Here is a 23,733-nt window from a genome sequence, read left to right on the forward strand (position 1 = left end):
CTACACTTGGAGGGATATAACTTGCTATGTAGTATACGGTACTATGTGATGTAACCATGTGAGCAACTGTAACCTAAACAACCTTTCTCTAAGCATTATTCTTAGGACACTTATTGTAACCCTCAAGCAAGCCTTCTTAAGTATCCTTTATAGCGCCTCGATGACTGTGAGCTGTAGTGTGCTCTACAAATCCCAAAAATAAAAATAATAAAAATAAATAAATAATCACGCAGTTCCTTGCGTCCCATATTCAAATATTAACTTTATTGCTGTCAGCATCTTGTTAACAAGATTTAGCCAGTTTGTAGTGTGCAACTGGAGCTAACCTTTTTGCTTGTTTATTTACCTGCATGTTATCCCATTTCAATACTCTCCAGGCACTTTAATGATAATGAACTGGGCTGCAAACGGAAAGCAATTATGACTGGCACGGCACCGATTTTGATGAGAATACCCAGGCATAGAAGCACATTTTTCTATGCAAGTACCACTTGGTGCCTTCATATAACCTAATGTGCACATTTGGCCGTTGTTCAATGCTAAAATAATGTTCATATAACGTTTTATCTATTTTCCAGCCCATGATAGCTAGTGGCGTGGTCGTGCTCCGGCCAGGGTAGTAGCGCATGGCTGACAGTAGCATAGAAGAAAACCCTTTTTAACCATGCAAGAAAAGGGATGTGGAAGATTAACGGCTGAACAGACCCCCAAGAGCGAGAGCCAGAAGACCAATTATCATGAGAAGACGCCAACTGAAGGCCGTCTTGGGACTCTCATGCACCACCCGTGTTTTTGTGGGCTTGACAGTACGCTCCCATTGGGTGAGGATTGCTTGTCTGGCCCCCTTCCACACCCCCGGCCCAGTTAGGCGATACTGGTATGGCGTACATGGACCGAAGAAGACTTTCGTGGCCAACTTGAAATCGTTGAGGAACAGGCTGAGGCTGGGCCTCACTCCAATCTCATCAGCTACTTCATCCAGGTAGGAAATGTAATCAGAAATCGGAATCTGACTCTTGCCTGTCCCGAACCTTGAGAGAAAAAGTGAAAGAGAAAACAGACTTTGAATGAGTCATGGGATTGCAAAGGCCTTCTGTCAGCTCTACAGCTTTGACATGTTCCACCACCATTTTGTGTTACATAAAGGTCTCCCTCGCTGGATTTGCATTGTGAATATCCTGCTGGGTCTCCTTATCAGAAACCTCTCGAAAATCCTTGCCGATTACTTTTTGGGTAGATTTGAAATCCTTTATTGGGGACGGAACCACCACTAAGAAACCAACATTGCAAGAGGACTACAATACTTTGGGTGGAAAGGGAAGAGCCCAAACGGGTGTGGGTATACCGTCATTTCATTGACGGGCTTTTCATCGCGGGATTTTTGCCGCGATTTTTTTTTCGAAAACAAAAACTGATTTTTTGGGGGGTTAAAAATTAAATAAATTTGGTGTGTGTCTAGGGTAATATTAAAATAAGTAAACGGACGGGGGGATTGCGGGGGTAACCCCCCTAAAAAAAAAAAACATCAGTGTTTTTTTTTCGAAAAAAATCCGCTGCAAAAAACCCCGCGAGGAAAAGTCCGTCGATGAAATCACAGGTGTGTCACTGTAGGGCAATGCTGAACCTTTCAAAGTCATCTCAGTGTGGTTATCCTGACATCAAAAGCTCAAGACTGAAAAACGCATGCATTGAAACCAGCCCAAAGACCATTGTGTTCAAACTACGGCGAGCACCCTCCCCCTTTCCATACCTCATCTCCTTGACAGTCCCTGTATTAGTTTGCCTACCACTTCCAGTGTCACTGTACCTTCCACTCCCTTCCTCATCCCTTTAGCTTACACCGCACCTCATTACTGTGTGATCCCTGTGTGATTCAAACACTGTGATACCCTCGGGTCTGGGCGTTACATAAATAAATAAAAAATAAATAAATAAATAAATAAATAAACCCTCCGCTGTTCTGCTTGTCCTTTTGGCCATACTCTGTCTCTGCCCAATGTCTCTTCAGTGCTATGCCCTTTCAACATATCACTGTTCCTCCATATTCCCTTTCCAGTGCTGCCTCTAACCTTTAATCGCTATGTGCTTCCCCGCCCAGCACCAGGTTGTTTTTCATTGTTTACCCTTATATCACATTTCCTTCCGCTCCCCTCCACGTCTTTGCAACCCTTCCCTTGCCTTCCTCCCAGTCAGCCTCCGCTGTGTCTGTGTCTATACAGTTATGTTCACATCAAACTCAGTGGTTCCACAGGAGTTCGAGAACAAAATGGCTGGGGGTGCCTGGAGTACAACAATGGGTACAACTGAAGGAGTGGGCCAATTGAAAATAAAGTGATGAAGGCAAGTTGGCGAAGGGGGGGGGGGGGCGTAAATGCACTGTGAGGTTAATGTATTTTTATTTTAGTTTTAAAAAAATTAAAACATGAGGGTGGCCGTGGGGTCAGATGGCAGCTGTTCAGGATATAGAAGGGAAAAGGTGGTTCAAACATTTCAGAAAGGTGGAAACAGAGGTATTTCTGTCTGAAAAAGAGGATTGTGACAAACTAAAATAACTGTTGGTAATGGAGAAGGCTAAATGGGGGCACTGATTAGGCTGAAAACAAAGGGTTTTGTTTGGAAAACATGTTGACAAAAAAATGCAATTTCATGCAATTTCATACAGCAGCAGCAGGGAAGCAACATGTGTGTTCTTAATGCAACGTTTAGTGACCATCGCCAGGAGCTGCATACATACTTGCACCGACCCATATAATATCCTAAACAATGGGCTTGGAGACCACTTAGATTTTCAGAATTACAAGCAGAAGATCGACATCATTAGGTTGACTTCAAATATGCACTTTTTTGGGAAGGCTTCACGTTTTATATAAACATTATGGTTTAGAAATTGCCCACAGTGACACTGTCGCCCCAGTTTTAACATTTCTCACTACATTTGAGAAATCTCTCAGCGACAACTCGGATTTCTCAGCATTTTTGCTACTGACCACGGTTGAAACCAGTTACTGCTCCGTAACCCCAATTTGCATCTGCGTCCATCTTCATCAGCTCCAGTCAAAGTTCTCCCTCTCAGGAGCAGGGTATGGTGCACAGTGACAATGCGGCACTGGGGGCTGGTACCCACGGGCACCTTAGATGTCTGTGTGTGGTGTGCTGGCGTTGGATATAGTATAGCACTAGGAGGAAACGGATTTGCCCAATGGATTTGTCTGAGGAACCCAGGAGATCATGTAGTGCATGAGTGTTGGGTACGTACCCTCTACCCCAGAACCCATGAGTACAGGACTGCAAGCTGCATGTTGGTGACATTAGCGTGTAAAGCCCTTGTCCGCTCGGTGTCTTTCATAATATATCACGGATGCTGCTGCACAGAGGACCTCTTCGTAAGGTGGGTATCCCACAGGGTTACATCTTTTGCACAAGAGGATCACTCATGCACTCCTGAAATCATGGAAAGGGATAATATTCAAAGAACACATCTTTCCATGGGTGGGGCGTTGTGGCACAGACTGCAGACTAAGTCCACAAGCATTTGTTCTGTGATAGCCTAGCTAAAGGAGTTTATTTTGAAACCTCTAAAGAACATCCGGAAATAGATGATGGAAGGAACATTGGTGAAAAATGTGTGTGCTCTCCTGTTCTCCTTTGGTTCTCATGTAGTCATTGTGGTTTGAGGACTCGGATCTCTGATAATATAAGCAACTGCCATTTGCGTGGCATCTTTTCTGAGAGGTTGACTAGCAATTTCTAAACAAAGGCCTTTGAAATGATGGGCTGTGGCTTCTATCACATACGAAGGGGGCACTCTAAAAAGCTGCAGGGGACCTGCCAGGTTCAGAATTATATCACAGACGGGGCAGGAAACCAACCTTTAAAAACATTTGAAACAACACAATCTCACAGACAATTAGTGAATATGCATTGGGAACTGGACCGCTAGTTAAACTATTGATTGGGACAGGGAAAAACGAACTGTCCCTAGTAATACCTCCCACTTGATCCTAGTTGGTAGTGATGTGCCGTCTATCTATTGAAAGTGGATAGAAAAAGAATCTCCTAATATTATTGATGTACATCAAGGTGCCATTCTCGAGTCCGCTGCCAGTAAACATGTCTTAATAGAATCATCATTTTTTTAGCAACATTTTTTCCTGTGATGCTGATCGTGTAAGCCAGTGAAACCACAACGTCCAAAGTGCAACCAGGTTAGAAAATTATTTAAAACCAGAGACCACTATCTCGGTAGCCTATACATTTATGAACCCGGGATATGTTGGATCCCTGCTAACTATAAAACTCAAGATGAAGCTGTAATTGATCAAAATTGCAGAAAAGCTCAAATCTATCACACAACCCAGGATACGCAAATACTTAGCACTATTCCTGGCAATGGCCGACTGGTTTCAGTGACCCTACAAAATTCTGGTCACCTTCTTCAGGACTGTCTTCATATCACAAATGTGTCAGGCATAATTGCATAGAGCCTCTCAGCACCTAGATACAAGACACAGAATACAGAGCGTAGTGTCTCTGAGTAATAGACATAGCAGGAGTTGTACTGCTCATAATTATGTTTTTTAACACCAACACGGCATAGTTACTTAAAGCAAGAACATGTTCTATTACATTATTTTGCCATTAGACAGTTCTGTAGATCAAACACTGCATTCTACCTGAAAGGCAGACAATAGAATGCTGGTGAGGTCCACAGCAGTGATTTAGCCAGAATAGTCCTCCCACAGGGGTCAATGACTCACCTTAAAGCCGAAAGGTGTACACACGTGCCACTGCCCGTCGTGACAGGATAATGAGGAACCAAACAACCCGGTAACAGGATCAGACCACACTAGATCACATGATAAATATGTGCTATAGCTAACATCATTTGAATTTGTTTTCCTAAGATAAACATGGAGAAGAGACTTCCACACATCATCAGGAATGGAGATCTTGTAGATGAGGATACAGTATTCTTGTGTATTTATAGCATGACTGCTAGGCAGGGTTGCGCTAAGCCAATATCACGACGGACAAGGCGGATAGGTCCAAAATTTGTAATTCATCAAAAAGGCAGGAAAAACCTTGGTGCTAACCCCTATTGGGGTATACAACTTGTAGAGGGAGTGGGTGGTACATAGTGCCATGTCAAGGGTGTGGTACATTGTTCACAAGACAACTAGATACAAAAGCATGGAATCGGAGCATGTAACATTCAGCCCTTGATGTAAGATACAATCAATTATTGACGGCTAATGCTTGCCAGCAAATGTTCTCATTCAGCCCCTCAGTATCTGTGGGCAGCCTAAAAATCTACCGTTGTTCTCTCTTGAAAAGAAGTGCCTGCATATCTCTACCACGGGCAGGGCGTATAACCTTTTCCAGCATAGTCCATTTGAAATTTTCTTCAGAGTGCAGTGTTTGGAGAAAATGCTGCACCTGCGCTGCTGTAATCTTTTTCATATGAATGCAAGACTTGTGTTCTATCAGACTTTTCTTAACAGGTCTATTGGTCATTACCACATACTTAAGATTGCATGGGCAAATAACGAGATGGACTACATCAGAAGTGTTGCATTGCTGAAATGGCTCTGTCACCATGATGTGGTGTGCCAACCCAGATCAATCTCCAAAGAATGCAAGGTCTGTTTACACATAGAGCACTGCCCACAAGGGGAAAGCCCATGGGGTCTACTGGTACCACACAAAATGTGTTGCGTGTCTGGAGGTGTAATAGGAGCATAAGAATGTACTAAAACATCCCACAGAGTGTGCCGCCTCTTGATCACATACCTTGGTGGTGGGAAGTGGACTTAACTTACATTAAGGATTGGCCACATTTTTATGATCTCTTTGTTCAGTGCATTCAGTAGAGATGAGTAGCTCAGCACCACCACCTCTGAAATGCAATGGTTGTCCACCTGCGGCTTGTCTTGGTTTAGAGTGATCGCCAGAGGTATATTTCTTACAGATTTCCTTGCGTGTTGGAGGAGATGCTTGGGATAACCTCTCTCTTGCAAACGATTTTTGGAAATTGTGCCTGGGTATCATATTCTGCAGATTCTGAGCAGTTACGCTGAAATCTCAGGAACTGCTCGACAGAGGAGGTTATCTCTCAGAGACCCCGGATGAAATCTAGCATAGCTCAGGATAGAATTCCTATCAGTGGGTTTTCTGAAGAACAAAGTGGCTGTTTAACCATTGGCTGCCTGGATTTCCAAATCCAGGAACTGAATTACCTCTTGACTTCCTATATGTGAGAAGCATAGGTACCTGTTCTGGCTGTTGAGCCAGGTCATGAACTCATCGAGTACTCCCAGATCTTTTTAAAAAATCATCAGGATATCATCAATGTACCTAGCCCCCAGACAGATATGCTCTGCAAATGGTTATCACCACTAGATGACATCTTGTTCAAATTTAGCCACATACAAATTGCCCAGAGTATGAGCAAAAGTTACCCCCATGGCGGTCCCTGACACCTGTTCAAAAAATGAAAACATTATTTGTCAGTGCTATTTCCGCTAGTTGCATGAGGAACCACAATCATACTTTTATTGGGGGGACTTTTTCTGCAAAAGTGTGTTCAATCACCGTTAGTATCTCAATTTGTGGGATTTATAGAAGGACGCAATGTAAATGGTTGCTAGTAAATGTGTCCTTGGGTTGAACTGTCTGTTCTTGACCAGGTTAATTACAGCTGTGGTATCCTTCAGATATGATCTCATCTTCATTTAAAGTCATGAAATGAGATAAAGGCTGCTGTGCCTTCTATGAATATAGACTATACATATTTAGCTCTGTCATTCAGAATCTAAAACCGATGTGCAGGATTATACTCCTTATATGCATTTCAGCAGAGCTTCCATGTGGACACACAGGCACACTCCACAAATATTGCGTGCTACTCTGTACATTCATGGGGTGAAGAATGTGCTTACTAGGTCTATGTATACAGCTAAACATGCTGAATCTATTCATGACTGCTGTAGCCACTATGGTTCATTGCCACATTACATGCATGTTCCTGGAAATTCACTTTGTACTTTGAATTGCTCATAGATTTCTCCGCAACTGCGAAGCATAAGAGTAATTTGTCTGCAAAACAGGCAATTTGCCTCTAATTTGCTTTGGATTCACGTCTTCCTAGATACATTCCTCAGAAGAAGAGCTAGGACAGCTCGAAACACATGTCAGGCTGCTTACCTTTCTATACTAAATGCAAATTGGCATTTAATGTTAGTACAAGTGTGGCGCAGTGTTACTGGGACCTTTACCTGTTATTTTACATTACATGCATGTCTTCTCAAAAACATTCCAACAACACAGTTAAGTTATCTGAACAAAGATGTTATGTTATGTTGATTTATACCGCACACTTCTAGCACCCAAGAACAGTCTCCAAGCACTCAAGATGGCAAACCTAAAAGCACACACGTCAAAGAGAGCATGTAGGGTCTGTGTGCCTTATACTAGGGGGGAAGTGCATGCCGGTCAGGCCTGGTGCTAAATGTTCATGCTGCATGCTGTTTTCAGGTAAGAGGCATCATAAAGCTCTCCATTCCTGGGACAATTAACCCAGAAAGCCAGGGGATATGTTGTAGTGAAGCAACTTGGAGATATACTGCAGCTGGCAGTAGACATTTCTTTAATGATCGTTCATTTAAATGGGCATCAAAGTCCTCAAAGGTACCCTGCCACAGAAGCAACCATTTACAGACAAACTCAGTGAATTGTGGGTCTTGACTTACCACTTGGCTCTTTCCTCCTTCATTCTGTGGATGTAATTTATCATGCAACTGCTTGATGGCAAGTGAACCATACCTGCAAATGACAAGGACATTACTTGACCATGGGTAGTGTAATCATCTGTCCAGAAAATGCTGCAGGTGAAAAGGCAACCGTTAGGCTGACTGGACTGACAGAGCTAATGCTCTGTAACACAGTAAATTCAAGCAACCTTAAAAATGATGACAATTTGGGGATTTATGTATGATGTCTTGCCCAATTCCTTCCATTGTAAGAATTAATTTGAAGGTAAATAAAACTAAAGTGTTAGCATGAGTGCATTTATTTTGTATTGCAATGTAAGTGCAAGATTTTGAATGTATGTGCATGAGTGTACATATACATTTCTATGAGTGTGTGTATGTCTGTGGGTGCATGCAAGAGCGATGTTCCATGTGTTTGGCAGCTTCTGGCAGGAATTGGGGAGAGATAAGGGGCTGCATCTAGAAAGTTATTTAGAGCAGCACTGTCAATTTATAGTGTCTGTGCAACTTCATCAATGTGCTATATTGTGAAATCCGATATTGATTGTGGCTGCATGCTCATGACTTCATGAAAGTTACGTTCAGTGACCATACTAGCAATGATTATGGCTGCAGCTTTGTGAAAACGCTTTACAGTAAGCATACTCTCATAGATTGTGGTTGCAGCTTTATAAAGGTTAATTACCAGTTACCATACTAGCAGAGCTCTCAGGATTCCTGTGGTCATGCCCTTTCAATTCTGTAAATTGTTTTTTTTCTTTCCCATTTGAAATTCAGGAAAACTACTCGTCTCAGAATTCCAAGCAAAACATGACTGGCTGGCCTTCTCACACATAGCCACTGGACACCTGTACGCTCTGCACTGGTATTGATTGTGACAGCAGCTTCAAGAAAGTAAATTACTAACTGGCACAGTTTGTGTCAGTGGCTTTAAGAAAGTGATTTACGGTAACCATGCTGGCATAGTTTGGGGCTCCAGATTCATGATAGTGATTTACAGTGACCATACTGGCATTGATTGATTGTGACCACCACATCACAATATTTTACAATGGGAATGTGTTGGGTGCTGCTGCATGAAGGTGACTTATAATGGAAATGTTGGCACATGTTGTGGACACATGTATCATGAAAATGTTGTAAAATGCGACCATGTTCGCTTAGTGATATGACATCCATCACATTGTTTTCATGTCTTAACCTAGAGAACCAATTGCAAATTATATGGATTTTTACCCCATTATTCTCAAAAAGTGTGCTGTAAAATTCACTGTTTCAACAGACTATTTAAAACATGTTACTGGTGGGAAAAGAAACCTCCACGCCTTTTAACTTACTTATCAGTCCTTCCCTACACACAGTTACAGGCACTATTTCGGTGGAGATGTTAATACTCCTTGACACAAAATATTCAACTGCTGCCACTGACCTTAAATTGTTTTAAAAAACAGTTCCCCCTCAGGAGCCGTCCGATACACTCCGGCACCAAAAGCTGCCTCTGTCACTGGCATGTACATAATAATGTTACTGGCCATGCACATTGGCAGCTGGTATGTTTCAGCACTAACGGCTATGCGCTTCCACCGTCTTTTTTTCTAAGCTAGGTGTGAGAAGTGAGGTATAATTAATAGAATTCACCCCTTTCACCCATGTAGTATGGTCATCGTGTGCATTGCCCATGTGTGGTGGCTCAGGCCGCCGTGCATGTCTGTGGCGTGGCATGGCTTGCACTTCTTTAAGGAGCTTGGAGGATCCCCCTAAGCAAGTACGCAGAAGGGCCTCCACATTTTGTGTTACGCCACTATGACACCTATGATCATTCACCATTGATTCTGCTGGCTAGAGTTGATGAGAGTGTTTGAGCGAATTATATCTATGGTTAATAAAGTGACTATCTGCTCACCAATGTGAAGGCATAATTGTCATTGAAAGTGAAATCTCCCAGAATAGTTGCACTTATTAGTGAGTCCTTGCTGCTGATCACAGGTGAGAACGTTAATGTTTCATGAAATTAATTAAGAAAGGTTTCTTGCACAACTCACCCTTAAAAACTCGAACGGCCCATCGAGCCTGTAACTCTGCTGTTGAAGGGATGGGGCCGAGCGGCCGTACCAGGCCAATGAAAGCAAGAGTAGGCTTCTCCAGGCTCGGGGAGAAGACATTTTTATAAAGGGTGAACTTGCCCACATCAGCTTGGAGGACCATCTCCTGCAGGAACTCGTAAGATATGATATAGCCGGTCGCAAAGATGACATCATCAATCTCCTCCCGGGTATTGTCCTCAAATGAAGCCCAGGTTTCCCCAAATTCTGACACTTTGGGCTTCACCGTCACTGCCCCAGATAGGATGTGGCTCGGGAGGAAGTCATTCACAACGGGCTCCGTCATCGTGGATCTAAGAAGGAATGAGCTGACGTCTATAAGCATTCCACAATTTAATGTGACTTCTAACATTATTTTTACGGGTCAACCAATTTAGTAAATTCTGGTAATTCAGAAAAGTGTTGCAGAATATATCACAGTCTATCCTCCATTTAACTTTTGAAATACATATTTGTGTTTTTAAAATAATAGCATTTGTTTAGCGAAATCAAGTCCCTTAAATTTAGTACACAATTAATTGTTTCCTTTGGCGCCAGGGAAAGTAATCACACACCATCATGTCATCACAGAGCATTGGTACTGTTGGAGGCAGAAATGCTAAACGCAGTTTTATATCTACATCCAGACATTAAACCTCTAAATAAACGTATAGATGGACAGCCAGACTAAATATGTACTTAAAGAGGGAGTGAGAGGTGGCAAAAGATAGCAACACATTGCAATAGTAAATGCCAGACACCGAGATTATTGTCCATCATTGTCCTAAACACCGCACATTAATCATACGTCGTAATTCCGAATTGTTTCTATCAATGCCAGTGAATGAGCCGCCACTAAGCGCTCCCTAAGGTGCTTGTTGCATCTGAGGCAGTGCTTCCTGGCTGGCTCGAACTGTAAAGGGAAACATCGTTGCCCTTTGACAGTTCATTTACCAGCGTGCATGCCCAATGGGCCATGCAAGGCCAGGGAAATGTTTCTTCCCCAGCCCTGCATGAATCATTGGGGATGCTGCCTGGGGTACTGTAGCTCTGAATGTGCATGGAAGCGCTCCTACACACCCCTGCTAATTCAGGGCTGTCTGGGCATCCTCCATGGGGTGCTCAGGCTCCTACCTGCATGTGCAGGACCCAGGCAGCGTTCCCCACCTCCTGGTTCCTGTTCATGCTAAACGGGTGCCTGAGCATGGCAGGACCTGGTGGAGTAGATATTGAAATCCTCTTTGGCCGGCAACGCACCTTGCGGGGCAGTGGGGTAGCCAAATGTTATTCACCCACCCACATATAGGCCCGGCCCCACTAGCACCCTCTCCATGGGTCAGTTCCAGCATTATGATGGCCCTAGGTGGTCGTGGCCCCCCCTCGGAGAGACTGCTGGCCGTCACACCAGCGGCGGCCCCAGCAGTGCTGTGAGGCAGGATGCCAGCTCCGTTGGTTTGGGGGAGAGCTAACAGGGCCTCAGGACCACAGCACCCCCTTTGGCCCCAGGGGTTGCAGGCCTTCCTGCAGCCTTGGGTGGTCCCCCACCAGGAGGGAGATGATGCAGCTTGCAGGCTCCCCCGGCTGGAGTTACTGTTTTTTTTTTCCGGTTGTGTTTCATGCTGCCACTTTCCAGGCTCCCCCAGGCAGGAGCTCTTACCAGTGTGGCTGCGGCGGCACAAGCCACCACTCATTCTCTGCCCCAGTCGTGAGCAGCTGAGGTCAACGGCTCCTTTCGCGCCCTGTGTGGGTGGCAGCAGAGGGTGGCTGCAGGACATCTGGGTCACGCCACGTCCTTTACCTCCAGCGGCACTCAACGCGCCATGCTCGCCCAGCTGGGAGCGTTGTCATTTAAGAATGCAGCACGACCGCTCCCCTTTCTTCTGGCCCACTGTGTGAGCCCGTCACCCTCCTGCCCCTTCCGGCGGGAACTGCAGATGGCTGCAGTCACCCGGGTTGCTGTGTGCTCTTTCTCTCTCGCTGCGGGAGTTCAATCAAATAGAGGGTGGGGGGCACCGCTGCCTCTCCTCCCACAGGTGGGAGATATTCCTTCAAGGGTGCGGCGATAGAGCCGCATCACGTACTTTCTCACCGGGCGGCCGGGAGATAATTTGTTTGGTTGAGCAGTGATTCACGCCACCTGCACCCAGGCTGCTCCCTGAAGGAGCTACTACCAGTAATGCTGCGGCAGCTGCTTTTTCTCTCCCAGGCAGGGCTGTCCAGGACAGTGTGTCCATGTTCCCCCAGGAGACAATGACGGAGGCAGTGAGACATCGCGGCACCCATGGCGGCAGCTCACCAGGCCACGCCGACAGAGCTCAGAAGGCTGATGTGTTGTGCACATCTCCCCATGTGGAAGCGCGATTTGCTACACCTGAGTGGTGCAGCGGGACAGTATATGTACCCTTCACCGGGATCAGTGCAAAGCCAGATCCCATCCTCGTCCCCAGTTGTTAAGGGCTCAGGCAGGGTGGGGGCCGGAGCCAATCAGGATGCCTGCACATACAACGCACTGAGACATACTGGTGATGAACTGGCGCACGGGCGGCCGTGCAACTTTTAAGGAACTTGAGGACCCGTGTCTCACTTGTCACTACACACGTGACTTTGGCATGAGTCCAGGAGGGGCTTAAGTCACAACACAGAATAGGACTCCCACCCAGTATTATGTGAAAGCTGCAGTGCTCACACTCGCATCACATGATGCACTGCACACATTGCGCAGGTGCAGGGCTGCGTGCAGAGGCGGGCGACCTCAGTGCACTGCTAACCTGACGATAACGAGTGGTGACTGCCAAGCTGAGCAGCAAGGGCAGTCATTTCACTCAGGTGCACGATTGAATAGATAGATTTGCTCGGTGCGGTAGGCGGAGGTGTTGGCTGGAGCTTGCTCGAGCCTCAGACTGGAGTGTGGGTGGTGATGAATGCAAGGTGCCGATGGGCGAGGATGTTAGGCCTTGGAAAGGCACGGCACCTAATGCCCCCTCCGCAACCCCCTCGTGGGTGGCAGGACCATTTGTCAAAAGTTTGAGATGGAGTCATGTATGTAGAAACGCAATTTCCGCTCAATATTGGGAACCACACTTACAATCCACTGTCTGTATTCCATTTTCAGCAATCTGAAACTAAGAGTTGTGCTGGACTGCTGGCAAACTAAGAGTTGTGCTGGACTGCTGGCTAATTTGACTTTCAGAAGAAAGACGAGTAATTAAAGACAGTTTGCAACATATACACAAACACGATCAACCTACATGAAGAAGTATAGATAAGAGATTTTAGGCCATCTGAATGATCTGATCCATCCAGCCAGCGTTCTAGATATTCCTATAATAAAAAGGGATTTGGGGGCCTGCTGGGTAATTGAAATGAGGGGCACCTCTGTTCGGGGGAGAATGCTTGGAAAATATTTTCCGCAGACCTAAAGGCACTCATTGCTTTAGTATTTCTACTGTTAATTTATTTAATATTTCAAACTTCAAACTAGGTCGAAAACAAATACACACGAATGCAAGAAGACAAGTTTACCACAAAAACGGTTCTCTGTTTAATTCCAACAAAAAAAGGCCTTGTAAAAACAGCTTGCCCTTTAAATTTCTTTCCAGCCAGAGTGCAGCAGAGCCTGCTTATAAAGCCAGAGGTAAAACATCAGTTGCAGTAACCCACTAAGCTACCTTAAAGACTAATTACTGCCCTCTCGCCACACTCCAGCCTCCCTGGGACATCTTTTCGACGTACAGGAAGAACATCTCTTATGAGAGCAAGCACAAATGTTGGGATGCTCCCACCCCTCCCCCCGTAATCAATGGCACCCACACTCTGTCTTCTTAGTCCAGTCTCAGAACTATTTGGCAGTTAAGGTGGCCTCAGACCCCACGGTCCTGAAAAGAGCCGATATGGCCATCATTCTTTACTTTTCCTCTAGGTGGTATCAAATCGTTGAACCAACAAGGGGATGGCACTAGAGCACCCCCAGCTTCTGCGGAGACTCACCGGTGAGAGAGTCAGTGACCAGTCACTGCCTGAGTCAGGTGGCCCTCGCCTCTCCCTCTACCTAACCAATCCTCCACCGGCTCTTCCCACTGCAGTGGTGGCCCAGCCTTTTGGGGCTTTCATCGCTGCGCACAGACCTGTGCCTTTCTCACCTCAGGAATCCAGCCCATTTCACCCCAAACCGAATGGGTGTGCTGGTGGAGGATGGACTGGAGAGGCTGCGTTTAGGAGCGGGATAGATTACTTGTTGTGCGGGATGTTAGGGCCTGGACAACACCAGATATACCAGCAACTCGACCTGTACTAGGACCTCATCCAGTCTGTGAAGTTGATGAGCACAATTATCACCACCATTAGTGTGTTCATGCAGGCATAAATGAGGGTTCTGTCTTCCCAAGTGGATCTTTTCTTTGTGGTCATTCAGTCCACGGTACACATCGTCAGTGACTTAGATCCAGCGTATCTCCCGTTCTTTATCAATGTCAGCATATTTAAATTCAGTAAAAAAACTTTGTTAAAGGGACGTTATGGTTCAAAGTAAAACCGAAAAACCCTTGAAATTCGCCAGTTATGGTAAACTAAGCAACCATAACTCGCGCCACCGTGCACTGCTAAGACTAACACCTAGGACATCAAAGATGACATCACAAATGTCATTGATGTGGGAGAGCATATCCCTCCAGCTGCCTCACAGGCCATTTGCAATGCTGATGACCCTCACCTTTCGAGGGTCACAGTTGTGTTTGTGTACTGTGACATAGTACTCTGCAGGGGGGAGAGATTTCATAGTGCTTTCGAGACTACAGTCTCAGAGCACGATAAGACCTGCCCACTACCTAAGTAAGGCCCACCCTGCATCCTACATCTTCCTCTCTCCACCCGCCCTTTCTTATCCCCGTGGTTGGTGTCCCCCCTCTTACCCTCCTTTCCCCTCCTCTCCTAGTGTGTCGTGTGTAAAAAAACCCAAAAAATATAAAACAACAAAAATTTAAAAAAGGCTCTTTTCAGAGCCGCCTTTCACAGATTAAAAATAGAAGTGGCAAATAAATGGAGCAGGACATCTAAAATTTTGGGATGCTGCCCTATCATAACCATTGAACCTTTCGCTGGGCGGAAGTGGTGGCTCTGAAAAGAGCCTTTTGGTGGTGTTTGTGTTTGAAAAACTTGAAATGGTCAACACCTACTGCAAAATGGATGGCTGTAAAAAAGGTTGCAATGCATTTTGTACATTTCTCAGAAAAATCTGATTGCCAGCATAAGTAAGATGGACTCCATCGCTGCAAAAAATATATGTGCTACGAAACATAATATTTTCATTGTGAAAAGAGGACATGTCAACATCTCTTAGAAAGGCAAAAACATTGCGCCTCGCTTTCTCCATTTGTGGACCAAATGAAGAAGAACGCAGCCATATTTGTCTCTGCGCAATCCAAGAAAAAATTACTTGAGAATTTGGAAACATGTCCATGACCTTCCCAAGTCCTTCTTTCATTGCAAATTGCAAAGAAATTCCAGACACATGTCCTAAACTATTCCCTCCACAATGAATTATCATTATGTCTGGATGATGCTCTGTCTCCAAAGTAGCACAGAGAGGTACCATGTCCAGCCACTTCATTCCACACACTCCTGGCCAGTGCACTTCTACATGTGGGAATCCAACATCTTCAGCTACTCCACAGCTTTCTGCATGCACCTTCAACCAATGTATCCGGGAATCTCCCAAAATCCAGACAATCTGTTTTCTGAAACACACAGCCATAGCTATCTGTTCTTCTCTCAGGAAAAATACTTTCTGACAAACTCTCTCCTGACACAACACACCCACTAAACTTTACTGACCAATCCCTTGCTCTACTCATTCTCATTTGCATACCTCAACACCCCAAAATCCCCATATGTAACACGTGATGTCCGCTGTCATATAGTAACATGGACAGCCCTTCTACCATTTCCACTTCACTCTCTGTGCCATTGCCTGATTGGATACAGCTAAGCAGTCACACAACCATCCAACAACCAGATCCAAGACCTCTACATCTAACTCCATCATCATAGATCAGCACTTCAAATGTACTATTAATCACTCTGAGTACAAGTGTCATATCATTGGAAAGCACCTACTACAAGAACTACTCTACAAGCCTCCAAAAATTCTACTTGCAGCTGCATGCATATCCATATGCATGAACACACATTACAGGTATGCATATTTTCTGTATAGTACATGTACAATTCTTATAAATGCATATAAACAGATTAACTGCCTTTTAACCTGTCTAACCTATAAAATGAACTTACTGGCCCTCATTACAACTGAGGTGCTAAGTGCACCAACTTTACCACCATGGTGTAAACTATGTTTACACCATGGTGGATGGCGGATTTACCGCCCCATTACAAGGTGAGTGGGGCGGTAAATCCCCATTTCCCATTTTCCCTTCCCCATTCCCATTTTTGCCCCATAGGGCATAATGGGAGTGGGGAAGGCGCTAATTACGGCACCGTAAATTACGGTGCCGTAATTAGCACCAAGGTGCCTTAGCACCATGGAACTTAACGCCTGCAAAAAGCAGGCGTTAAGGTGGGAATCAGGCGTTAAGGGTTAACGGTGGCGTTAACCCTTAACGCCTGAGTTGTAATGAGGGCCACTGTCATTTTTCCCATCTGCTATAATCAAATGTCATGTTGAACTAACATATTTAAAGTAAAATAAAAAGACTGCACATAGTCAAACAAAATTGCATGCACACACTATATTCAGATATCAAACAAGAATACTTCTACGAAAACATAAAAATGAATGTCTAAATTAACATCAGTGCTATAAACACACAACATTACTAACTTATTTCCTTTACAATTGCAGTGAAGACCACTCTCCTGAAAAGCAGCAGCAGAATCTGAAGTACAAACAACAACTCAGGAGAAACCTGCTCATTCCACAGAAAAAAGTAAGTTAAATAACACCATAATATTTTTAATGTTACTCAAACACACTGTGGGGTTCATTCATAGTATTTCTGCGCCAGGAAACAGAGATTGTGCACCATTCTGCCCACAAATCCCCATTTGTTAAACAGTGATTTGCAGGCAGAATGGCACACAAATCCCCGTTTTTCGGTGCACAAATGTCATAACTCAGCCCCTAGAATGTTAGTATTGTAGAACAAAGAACTGTTTAATTCTATATCATTAGATTTACTAATCTGTGCTTCTCCTCACCACTAGCTTACTTTCTACTGTCATCTGAACCCCAGTATAGTAACACACAAATTCAAGAATAGCCATCCCAACTAAGGGGGTAATTCATAGAATTCAGCGCACAAGTGGCGCACGCGGCTGGCGCACAGTGTGCGCGTGCGAATCCCTGCGCCAGCCGCGTGCGCCAAAACCCATTTCCGCGCACAGCGTATTCATGGATTCCAGCCACCGAAACCAGCCGTGGCGCATAGTGGCGCAGCGACCTTGCAGCAGCGCCAGTTACGCCCCCAAGAACGCCTTCCGCGCAGGGAAAAGCCATCAAAATCCCCAATCCAGCGCAAAGGGCTGCGCTAACCCGGTACCAGCACGGCAAGCGGGCTACGTGTATTTCAGGGGTTTGCGTGAAGTTCCACACGCGAATAGCCTGGGCGCGTGTATTTCAGGGGTGCGCGGGAAGTTCCACACGCGAATAGCCTGGGCGCGTGTATTTCAGGGGTGCGCGTGAAGTTCCACACGCGAATAGCCTGGGCGCGTGTATTTCAGGGGTGCGCGGGAAGTTCCACACGCGAATAGCCTGGGCGCGTGTATTTCAGGGGTGCGCGTGAAGTTCCACACGCGAATAGCCTGGGCGCGTGTATTTCAAGGGTACGCGAGAAATTCTACACGCGATTTCAGCAGGGTACGTGTATTTCAGGGGTGCGCGAGAAATTCTACACGCGATTGGCCTGGGCGCGTGTATTTCAGGGGTGCGCGAGAAATTCTACACGCGATTTCAGCAGGGTACGTGTATTTCAGGGGTGCGCGGGAAGTTCCACACGCGAATAGCCTGGGCGCGTGTATTTCAGGGGTGCGCGTGAAGTTCCACACGCGAATAGCCTGGGCGCGTGTATTTCAGGGGTGCGCGAGAAATTCTACACGCGATTTCAGCAGGGTACGTGTATTTCAGGGGTGCGCGAGAAATTCTACACGCGATTGGCCTGGGCGCGTGTATTTCAGGGGTGCGCGAGAAATTCTACACGCGATTTCAGCAGGGTACGTGTATTTCAGGGGTGCGCGGGAAGTTCCACACGCGAATAGCCTGGGCGCGTGTATTTCAGGGGTGCGCGTGAAGTTCCACACGCGAATAGCCTGGGCGCGTGTATTTCAGGGGTGCGCGAGAAATTCTACACGCGATTTCAGCAGGGTACGTGTATTTCAGGGGTGCGCGAGAAATTCTACACGCGATTGGCCTGGGCGCGTGTATTTCAGGGGTGCGCGAGAAATTCTACACGCGATTTCAGCAGGGTACGTGTATTTCAGGGGTGCGCGAGAAATACTACACGCGATTGGCCTGGGCGCGTGTATTTCAGGGGTGCGTGGGAAATTCTACACGCGATTTCAGCAGGGTACGTGTATTTCAGGGGTGCGCGAGAAATACTACACACGATTGGCCTGGGCGCGTGTATTTCAGGGGTGCGCGAGAAATTCTACACGCGATTGGCCTGGGCGCGTGTATTTCAGGGGTGCGCGAGAAATTCTACACGCGATTGGGCCTGTGCGAGTGGGGCAGTGTATTACGTGGGTGTGCGGGAAGTTGAAGAGGTGAATTGCCAGTGTGGGTCCTCCCAGGTCTCCCCTCTACCCCCTCCATGACCTCTGCAGGCAGCCCACACCACAGGGGACTACCCTGCACCCCTGGTCATGTCCCGCAGGCAGGCCATCCACCATGGGCATGCCCCCCAGCCAAGCCACATGTCCCCTTGCACCCCCACCCCCCAGCACTGTGGGGCACCTGCCAGCAGGCCCCCAACCATGTCCCACTCATGTCCCCTTGCACCCCCACCCCCCAGCAGGCCCCCACTCATGTCCCCTTGCACCCCCACCCCCCAGCACTGTGGGGCACCTGCCAGCAGGCCCCCAACCATGTCCCCTTGCACCCCCACCCCCCAGCACTGTGGGGCACCTGCCAGCAGGCCCCCAACCATGTCCCCTTGCACCCCCACCCCCCAGCAGGCCCCCACTCATGTCCCCCTGCACCCCCACCCCCCAGCACTGTGGGGCACCTGCCAGCAGGCCCCCAACCATGTCCCACTCATGTCCCCTTGCACCCCCACCCCCCAGCAGGCCCCCACTCATGTCTCCTTGCACCCCCACCCCCCAGCACTGTGGGGCACCTGCCAGCAGGCCCCCAACCATGTCCCCTTGCACCCCCACCCCCCAGCACTGTGGGGCACCTGCCAGCAGGCCCCCAACCATGTCCCACTCATGTCCCCTTGCACCCCCACCCCCGAGCAGGCCCCCACTCATGTCCCCTTGCACCCCCATCCCCCAGCACTGTGGGGCACCTGCCAGCAGGCCCCCAACCATGTCCCACTCATGTCCCCTTGCACCCCCACCCCCCTGCAGGCCCCCACTCATGTCCCCCTGCCCCCAGGTCCTGACGAAACGCAATCATGGCAGTAATGGGCAGCATACCCAGCACAAACACCCAGCCAAGGATTGCATCCACCCACATAGTAGATGCAATTACATGATACAACCCCAATGGCAAGTATGTAAATGAACACATGTCCGTCACACACACATACACAATGGGTGCAAGTGAATGTCAAAACCCATATCATGACATGCATGAAACCAATGAGAAAATACCACAAATGTAAGTAATAAATATATGTATTAAAGATGAAAATGAAGTAAAGGAATAAAACACACAACAATGGGGATGACAAAACAAATGGTCCATGTCCGAGAACTAATAGAAAAAATCAAAAAACAAAGGAATCCAAAAACTAATGTAGTCCAAAGAAAAATAATGGGGGGAAAAAATAAGGAAAAACCATTGCCTCATGTGAACACAAATATAAATCCAAAATTTTTTTCCAAACATCAAACTATGTACAAGAATATCCCAGGGTCCATGAGCCCAACACCATGAATGAAACCTACTACTACTAACTAATGAGAAAAATATATACAGAAAAGTGGCCATTGTCCGAGCGGTCCAAAAAAAAACTTAAAACATAAAGGAAACCTAACACTAACTAACTAAAGAACTATATACAATGGCAGCGGGCAAGTCCTGCGGCTCACTCTGTGATGTTGCCGGCCAGGGCATCATCGAACTCCATGTCGATGTCCCGGAGGCGGGACTCTGTCCTGGTCCCGAGGTCTCGCAGGGACAACCCCGTGTCCACCTCAAACTCCCTGCGAGCTTCCTCGAGGCACTCAGCCCGCCTCAACGCCCGACGCATGGAGAACTCCGCCCTGACCATGGTGAGCCGCTCCTCTTCCGCCCGCTGCCGCTTTGCACCTATCCGCTGGACCAACTGCTCCCACACGGAAGACACTGCCATCCCAGGGTTCTCCTGCCCTCCGGCCAATGCCTGCCCCTCTGATCTTGATGGCCCCGAGCCATGATGCCTCCCACGTCGAGCCTGCTGCTGCCTCCGACGGCATCCAGGCTGATGGAATCCACCGATGCCGTCGTGCACGTGCCCTGCCAGATGATGCCGGCACATCCTCCATCTGCAGGGGGACAGTTGCTGGTGTGTCCACCCCTGCTGGACCTTCGACTCCCGACTGTGGCAGGGATGGGGTCCCCACCGAGCTGGCTGCGTTGGTCGGGGCAGGTCCACAGGGGGCCCTGGTGGCATCTGGGCCGGAAGACGGCATGGAGCACGACTGGCGCATAGCCCCCACAGAGGAGGAGAGGGTCGCCAGAAGGCCACACACATGTAGGAAACCCCCGACCATGGCGGCTCCCAAATGGTTCACGTACGCACGGTGCTCTTCGGGATGATGTGCATGCTCCTCCCGGGAAGCATGCACCTCATCACGAATGCCAGCCGTGCGCAACGCGACACCAATCAGGACCCTCTCCACACGGCCAGGGGTCCCCTCGTCCGCAGGTAGAGGAGTGTCAGATGACATGGACATCTCCCCTACCTGCGGACGGGCCTGGGATGGGGCATCCCTGCTGGTGCATGGTGGTGCAGTCACAGTGTCAGGGACAGTGACATGCACAGGCACCTCCACGGCAACCTGTGCTGCCTCCTGCCCCTGGCCCTGGACTGCACCACTTGCACCAGCGGGGATGCCCCCACCAGGCCCCATGTGTGGCTCAGTAGCGGCCTCCTCCCCCTCTGTGGAAACCACCAACCTGGATGTCTCCACGCCGTCTTCCGCCGGTGCAAGCCCCTGTGGGGGCTCACCCACCCCTTCCGCTGCAGCCGTGGCGGCATCCCCGCCGCTCTGCTCCACAGCGCCTTCTCCGCCCTCTTCTTCACTTGCCACTGTGTAGAGGGAGACATAGAACACAAGCATCAGGGTACTGTACAATGGTCCCCTAGACAGGAAGCAACAGCAGATGAGTGGCACTGTCATACATCACTTCCATCATGTCCCTCCACAACACATGGGTCAGTGCAGGCAAAACACATACAGTAACAGGCATGGCGCAGGCCATGGACATTGGCATACATGACCAAGGGACTCATGATTCATACAATGTTGGTTTCAAACTCACATGCATCATGGGTCTTTCCATCACATGCACACACCTCACCGTAGTTCCATCCATCTGGCCTCGTGCACCACAGACGCAGTGGATATAAGGATGACTAGGCTGCATCAGTGAATCTGAACATTGTCACAGACATGTGTCATGCATCCATGGCGGTTACAAGTCACAGACACGCAGGTCAGACACACACACATGGACACCATACGTGTACATGGGACCAGCACCCATCCCTCACCCCCACCCATGTCCAGGAACAGAGACTACCATGCTTCCATGTGTCCATTCTGCACAGAGCCCCCCATGTTGCAATAGAACACATCACTGTACTCACATGCCTGACCATGATGTCCCTGCACACACACATACGTACATGGCCTATGTCACACATACAGGCAGGTATCAGACAACCAGCACACTGCAACATGCCCTGTCTCACACAGTAATGCTTGGCCACTTACCGGCCAACTCCAGATGGGTCTGCCTCCGAAGGATCTGGGCGTGGAGTGCTGGGTCTATGCGTTCCAGGACCCTCATCTGGATGTCACTCAGGCGTGCCCGGCCCCCCTCCGCGAGGCGCCGGGCCTTATTGAGGGTCCTGGCCCTTAAGTCCTCCCAGCGCTTCTTGATGTGCTTGATGTCGCGGGTTGCCACCCCCCCCGCGTTGATGGCAACCACTACATCGTCCCAGATCCTCTCCCGTCCTTCCTTGTTGGCGCGTGGTCTTCCGAAGAGGGCATCATAATGCCCCAGGACATGCTCCACCAGGACACCAACTTCCTTCTCACTGAAGCTGGTGGCCCTCTGCCTCTCTGACTGGGGGTCGCCACTGATCTCAGATGGTGCTTGCTCCGACATGGCGACCCCCGAGGCAGGCGTGGGTGGGCAACTGGGTCCTGGGGCTGGGCTGTGGAGCGATGGTATCCCAGTCGGGAGTCTACTGTTCCAGCAGGGGTGGACACAGCAACTGGACCCCTGCAGATGGCTGATGTGCAGGCACCAAATGGCAGGGCACGGTGGCAGCAGGCAGGCAGGCAGGCAGGCAGCAGCAGATGGCACGTGGGAGGCTGCTCGGGGCACTGGGGGGCAGTGATTCGGCCTTCTGGGCAGGAGCGTGGTCTTCCGTGTGTTTTCGCGTGGCCAGCTTGATACGGAGTGATTTGGCACGTGAAAAATCTGCACGTCAGCGTGTAATTCGAGGAAAGGCCCTTAGCGCGTAAGCGCGTCATCACGCGTACGCGATTTCATTGGACCAAAGGCCCTTACAGCGTAAGCGCGTCTGTGACGTTTTGCGCACGGGCGTTGCCCTGGCAGGGCTTGGCGATCCCGCGTGCCTTTATGTTCTGTACGTGCTTTTCGTGCGGTGCGTGTGTTTTCCATCCGTTGGGGTTCACACGCTATTACTTCACAGCGGGTGTTGGCTACGCGTTCTACTACACGCAAGGCAGACGGTGAGTGGTAGCCCGCTCCCCCAGGCCCGATCGCGTGAAAAAGTTCACGCGAACCCCTGTAATACACGTAGCCCGCTCCCCCAGGCCCGATCGCGTGTAAAAGTTCACGCGAACCCCTGTAATACACGTAGCCCACTCCCCCAGGCCCGATCGCGTGAAAAAGTTCACGCGAACCCCTGTAATACACGTAGCCCGCTCCCCCAGGCCCGATCGCGTGAAAAAGTTCACGCGAACCCCTGTAATACACGTAGCCCGCTCCCCCAGGCCCGATCGCATGAAAAAGTTCACGCGAACCCCTGTAATACACGTAGCCCGCTCCCCCAGGCCCGATCGCGTGTAAAAGTTCACGCGAACCCCTGTAATACACGTAGCCCGCTCCCCCAGGCCCGATCGCGTGTAAAATTTCTCGCGCACCCCTGAAATCCACGTACCCAGACCAATCGCGTGTAGATTTTCTCGCGCACCCCTGTAATACACGTACCCAGGCCAATCGCGTGTAGTATTTCTCGCGCACCCCTGAAATCCACGTACCCCGCTCAATCGCGTATTTGACTTCCTGCGCGCCACTTTTTTGATGCGCTGGGACTCTACCGCCTGCCTTCGTGTGGCGGCCGTGTTTCAGCTTGTGCGTGTCTTTGGCTGTGCGTGGCTTTGCCCTATTCGATTCCATGAATACGTGTGGTTCGAGTGCGTGTGGGCGTTCCGTCTGCTTCCCTGCAGTACATCCCCAGTTACGCCCT

General features: G+C 48.5%; 1 protein-coding gene across 1 annotated transcript in view; it reads right to left on the bottom strand.

Annotated features, from left to right (window-relative positions):
* Nucleotides 1-244: 244 nt before the first annotated feature.
* The window catches only part of LOC138534947 (dimethylaniline monooxygenase [N-oxide-forming] 2-like), a 272,372-nt gene continuing 248,883 nt past the window's right edge, over nucleotides 245-23,733 (bottom strand). Inside the window, exons 7-9 of the mRNA XM_069641258.1 lie at nucleotides 9,812-10,164; nucleotides 7,749-7,821; nucleotides 245-1,031 (exon numbers count right to left, since the gene is read on the bottom strand). Of these exons, the coding sequence (XP_069497359.1) occupies nucleotides 689-1,031; nucleotides 7,749-7,821; nucleotides 9,812-10,164 (769 nt within the window). The 3' untranslated portion in view covers nucleotides 245-688. The remainder of the gene's footprint in view (nucleotides 1,032-7,748; nucleotides 7,822-9,811; nucleotides 10,165-23,733) is intronic.

The sequence above is a fragment of the Ambystoma mexicanum genome, chromosome 1q, assembly GCF_040938575.1.
Source record: "Ambystoma mexicanum isolate Mex_15411 chromosome 1q, UKY_AmexF1_1, whole genome shotgun sequence".
Lineage (NCBI taxonomy): Eukaryota > Metazoa > Chordata > Amphibia > Caudata > Ambystomatidae > Ambystoma > Ambystoma mexicanum.